Raw genomic sequence first — 13,437 nt, 5'->3', positions numbered from 1 at the left:
AAACCAAACAATGTCCACATCATTTGAGACAATACAGGAAGAGCTAAACAGAGCCCAAGGACATATTAGTCCCATTTATTTAAAAGCAGTTCAAAACTACATTCTTTAATATCAAGAATGTTTATCCACAGAAATATAAGTGTGATAGAATTACGGTATTTGGGGTCAAATGAACAAAAACCCTGCAGTAGTCCGTTTTATAGCAGAAAAAAACATATGTACCTTTAGAAAGTTTTCAAATCCTAGACAACGAAGCAGCATTCTTTTGGTCTGGTTCCAAAAGATAAATGAACGTTGCCTAGTAGGTACTGTGTTTTTTGGTTTTTTTTTTCATTGTGACCTTTACAGAATATTTCTTCATTTGCTGGCTCCCAACTTGCCCCTTCAAATAATAGGGAACCCTGCTGTGTTTCATAAAGTCACCAAATTTTAAAGTAGGAGAGATTTTGAGATGACTACCTAGTTCAGTGGTCTTCGATCTATGGTCCACAGAGCTCTGATTTCTGCCCTCAGTAGCTACCAGAAGGGGGGCAGATAGGATTAGGCCAAGTGTGGTGGGTTTCCAGGCACCCATTCTTACTTCATCTTAAAACTCCTAATTTCATCCAATACATAGATTTTGCAGAAGAACAACACAGAAGTCCAAATATAATGTACTCAAGGTCACACAGAGAGAGCGCTGGCAGAGAGGAGAACTGACCTTCCCTCTCCCAGCTCCTCAGGGGGTCCATTGTGCCACGATCCTTTGTAGTCTGCCACTCATGAAAAAGCAAATGCTTCAGTTTCTTCCAGCTTTTTATTGCTTCTCTCCTCCCCCTTTCTAAACTGTTGTTTAGGAGGAGATTGGTTTCTCTTGCCCTGGAGTTGTCGAGAGATGAATTACTCTCTTTGGGGCCAGAACTCCTTCCACCACCCACAGTTTCATTCATTTTTTTATTGAGTACCAATCCTGTGCCAAGTTCTGTGCTTAGTACCATGGTGAAGGCAAAGAAGAATCTGCTAGAGTATGGACCACAACACTGCCAAGGGGTGGAGGGGTGGTAAGTTATACAATTACAGAGCAGCGTGATATCTGAGAGACACGTGAGACAGACAGGGAATAGAAGACTTTTTTAAAAGCTGTCATGCCTATTTCTGGGAGATCCGCAATGGAAGAGATGTAGAGTTAAGCCAAGCAGGTTAGAAGCACAGTTGCCATTAAGCTGTCCTTTCTCTGCCCTAGATCGCCCAACCACCTCTGTCTGCCAAAGCAGCCTTCCGAGGCTGCCAAACTACCCCCTAAAGCAGCCTTCCCCTCACACAGATGACAGAGCTAGCAAAAGGCAAGGAGTAGGACTAAAGATGTTCGCTGTGAGTAGCAGTTTGTTTGGGAGTTTCTTTACCTTGTTCTTGTTTGCTTGCTTGCTTCGTTCTAGACGGTAGTTGTATTTCTTGCTCTTGTGCCTTCGCACCAGTGGCATGGTTTCACTGAATGATTATTTACCAGTTGCCTCTGGGTGGGGCACTGTGTTAAAAGATACAGTAAAGAACCAATATGGATTTTGCCCCATAGTGTTAAACTAGGGAAAACTTATACCTAGTTAGAAATACGTACGTAGTTAAAAGTGATGAAGGGAGTTAGTGCTGTGGGTGTTTGGAAGAGGCAGAGAGAATTTCTGGCCGGATGTTGAGAGAAAATAAGGACAGGCTTTAGAAGAGGTAGCATTTAACTAAGAAATTTCCTTGAGCATTAGAGCATCATGTTATCTGTTGCTATGACAGCAATGAGCAGGCTGGATTGGAGGAGGCAAAGCCTCTAGGCAGAGAGATCTATTAGGAGACTGATGCAAAAGGGTCTAAATTCATGTCACAGAGATGTATTTGGCAGACATCACAACTGAAGGAACTGTATGTGTAGGGAACACAGGAAAGAGAAGAAGCAAAGATGTCCCATGGTATCCAGCCTGGGAGTATGGGAGGTTGGCAGTGCTCTGAACAGTGACAGTAATCACAGGGAAAGAAGCAGTTTGCAGGGGAACATAGTGAATTGTCTGGACACACTAAGCTGAACAAATTGAGAGCACATCCAGCTATCAGGAAGTCAGAAAGAGGCTTTGCAGCCCAGGAAAAGAGTCGTGAGGTCGTGAGAGAGGTACTCAAAGAGACGGTTGAAACCATGAAATGGACACCTTTTGATTCATTTCCATTGTAAAAAGAACCCAGAATCCTGCAAATTAGGTGCTCATCCTGCAGATTAGGTGCTCATGGTGTTAGTTGCATTAGGATTTTTTTCTTAAGAAAGATTTAGCACAATGTGTAAATCTTACACTTGAGTCATGTGAGTCAATCAATATGGGTTGATTATTCATTAGGGATATTGTCCTAAAATAGCTTTGGAGATGATTTCAGGACAAAGACTTAATCATCTTTAAGGGACATGGGAAATTAAGGTGATAGCCTCATTTCATCCATTTATATCATGTTTCCAAATATTTCTGTATTACACTTTCTCAGACTTGAATTTTGTCTTGCCTAAATGTTCTAATTCCTGTACATTATAGAAAACTTGGAAAACAGAGAAACATAAGAAGAAAGGAAAAAAGCCACCCATAATCCAAACACCAAGAACTAACAAATCTCCTTGGTCCTTTTCTAACATATGAGAATACATACACATGTGCACACATACACACATGTATATAGACTTTATGAAAATGACTATATAGATGTATGAATACATGAATTTTCTTAATATTGTGGATTACATTGTACATTCTATTTTGTATTGGATTTTTTTCAGTTGACATTACATTTGAACATTTTCCATGTCATTAAGAATGGTTCAAAAAGCTTTGTGTTTATATGTTGCATAATATTTCATTCCACGAGCCAGTCAGAACACTGAAGCATTCCCCGGTTGTTGGACAGGTCCGCAAGGTGTGTACTTTGAAGGTGTGTGAGGATGCTTTGCAATGTCTTTCTTCTCCTACCACTTGAATCCAGAATTACCATGTCTTCATCCTCCTCTTCTCTTCTCCTATCATGACCCCTGATTTGGGGGACTTTAGATGGGATCAGATCACTGCCCAGTATAGGAAGTGCATGAGTGATCAGAATAGTTAAGGCAATGGAGAATGAGTGGTTTTACCCCCAAACCAACTGTTTATTGAGTTTTCCCTTCGTGATCATTTTTTAAAATCATTTCTACACAACCTTCACCACTCCCCATGTATTCAGACACATAAATACTCAGGCATGTACACACACTCAAATACAAATCAAGACCTAAACATGGGAAGAACTTAAAGTCCCTCAAGGACATCCTTTTTCATCATTCTTCAATGGGTACATTTTGCCTAAGAAAAAAGATTGTCTTAAAAGTAAGGAATAGAAAGTTAGGTTCAGGCACCATTGCCTGCCCCTCTGACAGTGTGGTGAAAGGCCAGGGCCGTGGCATGAACCCCAAGGGAGAGCAGAGCCCATGCACATGAATATGCATTAACAGGACTAGACAGAGCACCTTTGTTTTGATATCTTTCTGTTTTCACAGGTGCCATAGAGCCATTTTATGAGTCTTCACCATGACCTATGCCATAGAAAGACAAATATAGCTATAGTTTTGCTGAATCCAGGTTTCAAGCTCCTTATTCAAACAAAAACATAATTTCTAAATCAGCCCAATGCAAAGCCCAACATCTTGAATTCTATACACTCTCTCTTTTATCCCCCTGCTTTTCTTCTGGCCTCTTTCTTTCAATGTCACTGCCTCCGCTTTAAATGTCATCAGCTGATAAATCAGTTGGCAGAGATCTGTAGCAGTTTGTTCTCATATTGAGAATGACAAGTCATAGCTATAAATTTTTTTGGGAGACAAGGCCCTGATAGGCATTTCTGCATCTAGATCTGGATGTAAGCAGGAGCAAAGACATGAGAGTTAGCTCAAACATAGCTGCAAAGTCATTTCTGTGTGTTCATTAATTAACTACCGTCAGATCAAAGTTATTAGAAACTTCAGAAGTTTGGAATTCTATGAAATACAGATCTTTTAGAGAGAAAATTTCCTTCATTGTTAGACTGAAGAATTATTGAAAAGAGATCACATGATTCTAACAAAAGACAGGGTTAACCTTTCACATCCGATTTCCTGTCAAAAGAAGGCAGAAAAGAGGAAGTTTCTCCAACTTGGGAAAACAAGGAGAAATGTTTCATATTCATATTCGTCCCGTTCTTGGGTTTGTTAGAGCCATGGGATTTTGAGCTTCCTCAAAAGGCAGCATCCATCTTCATGAACATTGTTACTTAAGGGTAATGCACATGCAAACACCGTGAAGCTTTAGTCATAGAAATGATTGCCAAAACTTAACTCATGGATAAACAAAGTTAAATTAGTACTCCAATGGTTGTCCCTCTTGGGAATAGAAATCTATATGCAAAGATTGGTTTCCCATTTTTTCAAACTTAAATTCTCTCATCTCTCCGTTACCTTTCAGTAATTTCTTCAGAAATTACCCTTTATCACTCCCTCTTTCCTCCTTATCTGTCATGATGTCCAGTCAGTGCTATTTTTTATCTTTCTGTTCCACAGCATCCCTCACTCACTCTTTCTACCCAAAAGCTTAGGCTTGTTCGCCATATTAAAAGAACACACAACTGTGTCAGAGGATGGGATCAAAGCAAGTCTTAATTCATTTATTTAAATATGAATACATTTATAGTGAATATGGGTACATAAATATATACCCATCCCTTCATCCCAGAATAGAATATGTGGGTTCCTTCAGTATTCAGAAGAGGGACTTGCTGTCATTGGTCAGTTGTAAAGTAAGTGTCTTCTGCTCATGCCCTTCCATGCTTTGCCCAGCAAATAGGCCACATCCATGAGTTCAGCTCTCTGTCTGCCCCTCTTGATGGAGTGTCTGTTGCACTAACTCTGAGACTCATGAGTATTAAATCTTCCACAAGCTAGGGGGCTCAGCAAGAGCAACGTCTCGCCGATTGGAGGGTTTACTTGGAATCATTGGGCTGGATTACTGTTCTTTATTGGAGTCCTGAAGGCCTCAGGACTCCCACACAGTCTGTAATATCGTTTCTTGTGAATCCATTAGCCACACAGCCTAAAATGTCCTGTCCTATGGCTCCTTTCACTTTTGTCTCTAAATCTCACAGGTTTCCCAGGGCACTACATCTACTAACAACAGTCAGATCATCACAGCTACCTCTATAATTGCAGTTAGCACTATGTCACATTTAATAGACCACCAGAAAGATCTTTCATGTTTATCACCTCATTTTAACTGCTCTCCCTTTATTTTGGTAGAGAACTTACTTTTGTTGGTAGTTGCCTACTTCCTTCCCTAATTCTGCTTCCCTTTATGCAATAACCAAGTGGCTGTTTTCCAGATATTACTGAAACCCCTAGATCTGTCAAGGATACACTACCTATTTGCTAAGGCACATTACATAGTACTGTCAGTTCCCAGGTACACACCCTTACATGTAGCTCTCTCTCTCATCAGAAGTGAGACAGTTACTGTAAGTGCTTGGCGAGCATCTGGAAGTAACATTAATAATGATGATGATAATGACCTCAGAGGATGTATAATTGGGGGGATTAAAGAACATTTACAAGCTCATTGTGTCATAGTTAATGATGAGGTGCCAAATTTTCTTGCCACCACCCTTTCCACTGGTATTTCCTGCTTGGATCAGAGAACTAATTATAGTAAACGATGCCCTTTCAAAGAACTTGCCTCATTCTCAAGCACATGCTAGCATAAAGATATTGAACTGTTTTAGTGTTGTTTTTCAGAGATAGTTTATTAATATTGTTTTGCATTTGTCTGAAAAAAATTGTATAATGTAATCATTTAGTGTTTATTTTATTGTGTGTACCTTCTACTCAGAGGGTTGGCATTATTGTTCCTAACAGTGACGGATACAAGCAGATCATGCCTTATGACCTCTACCATCCCCTTCCTCGGTACGTAAATCAATCGTCCTGATGCTAGAAGTAGTAAATTAGTCTTCTGCTTCTTTTATGTATATATATATATATATATATAAAAAATATAGATTTTGTGTTTTTCTGTAATAATAAGATAGTAGATAGTATATTTTGCAACCCATCCTGAGCTCTGCTTTTGAATAACACTAGCCTGTAAGCTTGTCACTCAAAAACCATTCTAAGATAGGGTCGGATTCCATTGGAGTGGACACAGTAATTCACTCTGATTAGATATAGTGTGTGGGTTTATGTTATGTCTTTCTTTCACTCTCTTTGTCCTTTTCTATTATTTCCTCTACAATAGGACCCTGGTCATTAAAGCACTGTTGCTAACTGTTAAACAAACACTGCCTGAATTATTATCCCAATACCACAAATGTGGAATTCCAGATGTGGTATTACTCTGCATAGGGGCTTTGAGTATCCTTTTCTTGTTCCAGAGAAATTATAATTAAATACAAAAAGGCAGTTTTTTCATATCCTTATTGTTCAGAACATTTGGTAGGGAGGGGAGTTTTTTTTTTCCAAAACATTAAATTCCATGCACAATGTTGCTTTTTTTAAAGTACAGTATTTTTTAAAACTGGAAAAAAATCATTAAAGTGATGGTGAACTTGTAAAAGAACTTGTTCCCTTTATTAATATATTCATAAGAAAACTGGAGAAGCTGAAAATATGCTAGCTACAGAAGGTATCACCAGCAGCTACATTGGAAACAGCTCCCCAAAGAGCAGAAGTGAGAATTGGGTTTGAAGCTACCATTGTTCTATGAAAGACCTCTGGTGTATTCTTCTTGCTCATTTGGACTTCAGGGAGTCAGCTGCTATTCAGAACCCAAGGTTTAAATCAGATCACAGATAGTTGGAAGTAATCCCCAGTGGTTTACTCAATCTTGAATTAAACAAAGCCCAGAAAATGATTTTATTCTAAACTGTAAAAGAAAGCAAAGTGTGATTGAAAACCTTCAAATCCTTAGTGAACTGAAATACAAAAAGAGAGGACCTTGAGGTCATCTAGTCCAACTCCCCCTTGACACTTCATTCTCTCACCCCTCCCCCAGCAACCACATCCATTCATCATACATGTATAAATGCATGTACTTACACAGATATGCATGTATGTGTATTTAGTGCAGCTGTATTCACACCTTACAGACACACATATATCTTTAATTAATGCATATAGACCAGTGCAAGTTGTTATCCAGCTTCTACTTAAATATTTCCAGTGACTGGCAGGAAACTCACTTTTCACCATTCTAATGGTAGCACATAGAGAGGAGCGCGTGATTTATACTATATGTAGTTGTTTGGGGTTTTTTTAAGTTCTTCTGCTAAGAAATTACTTCATGAGTCAGCTCCCTCCCACTTTCCTATGACTATATTGATAAAGACAGTAAATGACTTTAGAATGCTACAGATGTACCCTGCTAGTTTGATCCAGAACCGAAGTTGGAAAAAAAAAAATGGAATGAAAATATAAAAGATGAATTTAACTGAGCCAAGATTTCACTTGATCTCAATTCCTCTATCTGTAAAACAAGTATTCGTAGAACTCCTGTGTCTGTTTGTGTGAAGGCCATGTATTTCAAGATAAAGGCACAGTTGAGTGTCAGGGGTGAGAACACCAAGTTTATGTTTTTCCTCTACTGGCACCCTTTTATTTTATTTTATTATTTTTCTTGTATTCGTGATCTCTCTTGTTTATATTTCTCTGGTATGACTAATGCCTATTTTAGGTTAATCTTGATTTCTTATATATTTGGTTTCCTGCCCCCAAATGTCTGAAGCTCAGTATTCTCAGCGACAGATTGAAATGAACCTCCTTGTTTGTTTGTACCTTGTCTTGTATAGGCTTTGTTCTGTCCGAGCTCCGCAATTGAGAAGGCCGACTAACAGATCATCAGACTGTATTTCTTACCCTGCACTTCTATTGCTAAACTAATTCTAAAGTTAGATACCCTGTTTTATTGATAAAGCCTTAGTAAATGGAAGCTATTTCTACAAAAGTGTTTTCATTTCTTAAGAACTGAGGCTCAAACACAGTTCTAAGAGGGCAGTTGTCTACCCTTCAAGGCAGAAGGCTTTACTTACTGAAATTATTTAAGTGGATTTTAGACCACAAGTATAAATACAGAACACAACTAATGATTTTTTAGATTGTTTTTCTTGCTCTCAGTCTTTGACTATAACATATATCTGAATATACTGTAAGAATATAGTCTGATGAATTATCTTTAATTTATAATTAATACATAAACTTTTCCCCATAAGGCTGAATTTTGATAATTCTAATCTAAACATGCTGTGTACTGAAAAAATTAGAAGCCAAGGGAGTTAAAATATATGATATATGAACTCATCTGTTATTCTTCCAGAATAAGATTCTTGGACATGCGTTTTAATTTTCCAAGCACTTACCTGGTCCCTGTTGTAAGATATCCTAAATGATGCCCTCTCTCAGCTTTTGTTATACTTTCTTTAAAGCACCCAGAGATGTCTTGCTCTGAAATTCGACATATCGCTATTATTATGTAAAGGATTCACATGATAATTTTTTTACATATAGAACTATAGTTGAATGCTAGAACCATACTGTAAATACTTAGAATAATATTAGCATCATTTGTCTTTCTGTGATCTCCGGCACTGAAAAAAATACTACTCTTTGTGAAATTACACTATGGGTCAGATCCAAGTGTTGAGACAGAAATTAATCACTCTTTCCAGAGAAGGGTCACATTTAGGAATGTTAGATTACCAATTAGAAAATGTGCGCTTTTGATGGCATCTTAATGTTCTAAGAGATTAAATGTACATTCAAAACCATAGTCCCAGTTCACTGTCAAATCAAGTTTAATGCGAATTTGTACTTATACATTCGGCCCAATTTCCATCTGAATCAGACCTGTTGTCCACCTCCAGAGGGAAGCTCTCCAGAGATTTACATGGAGGCAAATGAGAATTGGTTTTACCCTTTGGGAAGAGAAACTCTCTACAGAGCTGCTTCCTTCTCTTGAAAGGGAACAGAAAGTTCCTAAAGGGCTAAACAGAGGGCCTCAGTTTCCCCATAATAACATTGTCTTCTGTGTCTCCTGGGGAAATATGTATAGGAAAATATTGTACTTGGCAGCACGTTTAGGCTGTTGGCAGTAGAGATAACAGTTGTTGCCTAGGCTTGAACAGTACAGAGAAAGTGTGGAGGAAAATTCTCTGTTACTGGGAAATGCACGTTATCCAGGCTCATGCAAAAGAGAAACAAGGCTCATAATGCACACAAGATCCTGCTTAGATAATATTTCATGTCTCCACGGTATGCCTGTGCAGTATTTTTAAATTTAACTCTTCAAGTAGATCAACTTGGTGACATTTTGTTTTTTCTCTCATTACAATGATATCCCTCATAATTCTAAAGGAAATCTTAAGGTTCCTTAGCAGTTTTCACCAACAAGCAGACTATATGCAAGTGTTTCTTTCTTTTTTTTTTTTTAATTTGACATTCTCTAAATATGCAGGAAGAGATAAAAGAATTGGGCAAAGATCTCTCTCGTCATCTGGTCTGAAATGCTTCAGAGCCGTGTAGAGATCTGAAAAATCAGTGAAATTCTCTTAAATGCTATGGACAGTATTGTTATTTTTTCCCTTACTTTACTGAATCTGTAGATTCCAGTGCCATCAGCCTTTGCAGGGGGGAATGCTAACTGTCAGTACCCCTTAATAGCTGGGGAACAAGAGAACAATGGCTATATTCACCCCTGGGCTCCTTCTAGTAATAATGGCACAGTCTGAACCTCAGAATTATGCTGAATCCATGTAGTCCCAAAGTTGATGACTGCAGAAGCAAGGGAGAAGGAGTGGTTTCCCGTAATCTTTCATGAATTTCTTATGTCAAAGTATCCACATGCTAAGTAGTAAAGTATTGTGCTGAAAGTCAAAACTATCAGTCCAGGTACAAACTATTAGTGTTAACAGATCAAAACCAATTTTAGTATTGAGATAGATAGGTACAGATAGACGGATTAGATAGATGGATAGATAGCTATGCAGAATATATATTGATAAAATATAAAATAATAGAAATATTACATAAATACACATATGCACATACACCCACACCCAGAATATGTACTGAAACTAAAGAAGGACTGAGAAGCCCTCTCTTGAGTAGGTTACATGTGGCACAAGATATCCTTGTAGACAGCTCTCCTCCATTTCTTCCATTTGTGTAGAGCTTCGAGGTTTACAGAGCACTTCTGCCAGCCTTGAGTCCTTTCCTCTGACTCATCAGATTTCAGGCAGTAGCTGGCTTTTGGTCCTTGGGGCCGTAGCCTCTCAGAACCTGACCTCCCCGAGGGGCACTGGGACCGGGGTCGGGGGGAGAGCTCGCTGAGGAGGTTGGCAGTGTGCGTGTCTACCCTGATGACTCCCCTTGCTTCTGTAGGTGGGAGGCCACCCCGTGGACCGCGTGCTCCTCCTCGTGTGGGGGGGGCATCCAGAGCCGGGCAGTTTCCTGTGTGGAGGAGGACATCCAGGGGCATGTCACCTCAGTGGAAGAGTGGAAATGCATGTACACCCCTAAGATGCCCATCGTGCAGCCCTGCAACATTTTTGACTGCCCTAAATGGCTGGCACAGGAGTGGTCTCCGGTAACTGTGCCTTCTTTCTTTGTTCGTTAGGAGAGTAAGTCCACTCTTCCCTCTCCTCATCATGACCCCACCAGCCACCCCGTGCAACTCCCACTTCTCTAGAAGGGGTCTAGAAGCCTACCTGTTTAGCCCCTGGAGTAGGTTTACCCTGACTGGCACATAGCCAAAAGTAAATGAGTAAGGGAAAAAAATACGTATGTATGCATACATACATCTTTCTTCAAGTGACTTCAAGAAGCCTCTTTCACTCCCAGTAATGTTCCCTTGAGGGACAGGGGAGGCAAATGTCTGTCAAGAATATTGAGACCAGATAACTGAGCCCAAAGCAGTGTAAGCTGCTCTTATGGTAGAGCTCAGGAGACCAAAAGTTTGATTTCGTTTTTTTATTTTGTATACTTCGTCTATATCGCAAAAGTGTCTTGAGTGAATTAAGATTAAACTGTGTCTATGATTTGTTGGGGAAAAAAGATGAAATGGAAATAGCAACATAATGAGAATGAAGGTGAGGTGGGATTAATTAAAACCCAAACATTCTAGACATGAGGGAAGCAACTACAGCAGCTTAAACATGAAATGTTATCTGGGGGTTCCTGGCTGCTAGTGCATAAAGGTATGAAATGGCAACATACGGAAAGATGAGGAGACCGGCCATTGTGCCCCCAGCCACAGAGATGGCAGAAGGCTGTTCACTTAGCCTTGTGGCTGTGTGTCCTCTCTCTGTCTTGACTTGCTCCCAGGCGAGTAGAGCTACTGGGAGGGGCCGTGTACGTCTGGCCATTGAAACAGTTCCTTTGAACCTTTTTTGCATGTCACTATAATCAATTGGATCAGCTATGCTGCAATATAAATTAACTGTGATGGAAGTTAAAAAAGTTTAATGTCCACTTGGGAGCTGGTATTTCCTATATTTTGGACTTGACAGTCATTAACAAAATGACTAAATAAAATCAAAGTGCAGTCTTGGTCATCAGAATTGGGCACATGCTACAGTTTCTTTTTTCCTTCTTTTTGCTGCTTGATTTGGGACTTTGCACACAGTGGGTGCTTCAGGAATGCTGACTGATGAATCCTAAGCTAAGAAATTACAGATGATTTAATTTTCAGCCAGCTTCACCCTGAAATAGCCAAATAGAACAAGGCTTACCAGTCCTGGGAGGGACTCGTAAGACGTGGTATAAATCCACCAGATGTCCTTCTGTAAAAGCAGCCCTTTAAAAAGTCTCAGGTGGGAAATGAAGAAAAGTCAACAAGGCTTTGCCTGTGAGTCTCCTATCTTGCATTCTCCTTCCAGTGCACAGTGACATGTGGCCAGGGCCTCCGATACCGGGTAGTCCTCTGCATCGACCATCGAGGAATGCACACTGGAGGCTGCAGCCCCAAAACCAAGCCCCACATAAAAGAGGAATGCGTCATACCCACTCCCTGCTACAAACCCAAAGGTAACTTGATGGGAACTCTATTTAGTCTTCCTAGTATCATGTGCGTTCAGTGCTGTTTTCAACTTAGAATACTTTTAAGTATCCCAAAGTGTTCTTAGTAACTACTCTTTGTACCTTAGACCCTAGTAAATGAACTTAATTCTTTTAAAAAATGTTTCAAATGGTTTTTTGCTTGCACATTGTTTTTAAGTACCACATATTGATACAATTCACTCCTCAGTCAGGAAGTTGGTTGAAGACTGTGGCTGAAAAATGTCAGATGTATCTGCCTGAAAGGAGATATTATAGAGCTATTGTAGAAATATGTGTGGCTTACTATCCACATTGCTTGCTGTTAAAAACAAGGTAGTGAATCCAAGGCTGTCTGCTTTGCTAAGCGTGAAATACATAGGGACGCCTCTTACGTCAAACTAATAAAACAGAAAGCGGTTGCTTTTTATATTGAAAATTTAAAAATTAACATGAGAGTGGATTTCAGAATCATAATTGGAAAGAGGAATTGGAATAAATCAGAATTTAATAGATACTGTAAATAGTTTGTAAAAAGTTAATTTTAGAAAAGTTCTACTTAGTGAGCAAGATGTATTATTATACTAGGTCTCTCAGGTTAGCTTGACTACTAATCTGATTTCATTGCTAATATTCTTATAGTCTGTATCAGTGAAATAGAAAATTCTGAAGTCACAAACCATTTAGAAGAACTCCCCGTTAAAAGCTTCCTCCCAGGGGGTGGGTATAGCTCACTGGTAGAGTGCATGCCTAGCATGTTTGATCAAGGTCCTAGATTCAACCCCCAGTACCTCCATTTTAAAAAAGAAAAAAATTAGTCAAATTAAACAATCAAGTCTTTAAAAATTTTTTTAAAAATCTTCCTCCCATTTTTAATATTAAAGATGATTCCCATCTGTTTCTTAATTTATTTCTTTAAACCATTCAGTTTCTCTGAAAACAAGCCACAGTGTAACTCTTTGTTATGCTGTAGGTTGTCCTTGGTGGGAGTGAACAGTATCATGAAATCTAAATTAACCGTATAAAAGGAAACCAAAAAACCCAAACATATACCAGAAATCCTGATTCATGTTAATCAATATGTTCCTCTCTAAACCTCAGTTTCCTCATCTGTAAAATGAGGATAATATTAATAGTAACTATGTCTGAGATCATGTGAGGGTTAAATGAGATATTATGCAAATAGGCTGTTTAACCCACTGCCTGGCGTATAGTAAGTTTTCCACAAGTGTCATCTTCACCTCTTGACTTCCATCAGCATCCTCAAATGCAGGAGGAAGCGGCCACTGGTACAGCTGACAGGGTTCAGTTCAAAACAACAGTAACGTATTACAAGCCTACCATTAGTGTCATGCTGAGTG

At 39.2% G+C, this 13,437-nt stretch overlaps 1 protein-coding gene across 4 annotated transcripts in view; it reads left to right on the top strand.

Annotated features, from left to right (window-relative positions):
* ADAMTSL1 (ADAMTS like 1) overlaps positions 1-13,437 on the top strand; it is an 827,290-nt gene that overhangs the window by 612,265 nt on the left and 201,588 nt on the right. For 3 of the 4 annotated variants that reach the window (XM_072959360.1, XM_072959358.1, XM_072959361.1), the window contains 3 exons: positions 5,909-5,959; positions 10,424-10,628; positions 11,920-12,067. In XM_072959360.1, the coding sequence (XP_072815461.1) occupies positions 5,909-5,959; positions 10,424-10,628; positions 11,920-12,067 (404 nt within the window). The remainder of the gene's footprint in view (positions 1-5,908; positions 5,960-10,423; positions 10,629-11,919; positions 12,068-13,437) is intronic. The other variant, XM_072959359.1, reaches the window with a different exon arrangement.

This window comes from Vicugna pacos, chromosome 4, assembly GCF_048564905.1.
Source record: "Vicugna pacos chromosome 4, VicPac4, whole genome shotgun sequence".
NCBI lineage: Eukaryota > Metazoa > Chordata > Mammalia > Artiodactyla > Camelidae > Vicugna > Vicugna pacos.
The sequence above is the reverse complement of the archived record's forward strand: the minus strand, read 5'-3'. Positions and strand labels throughout refer to the sequence as shown.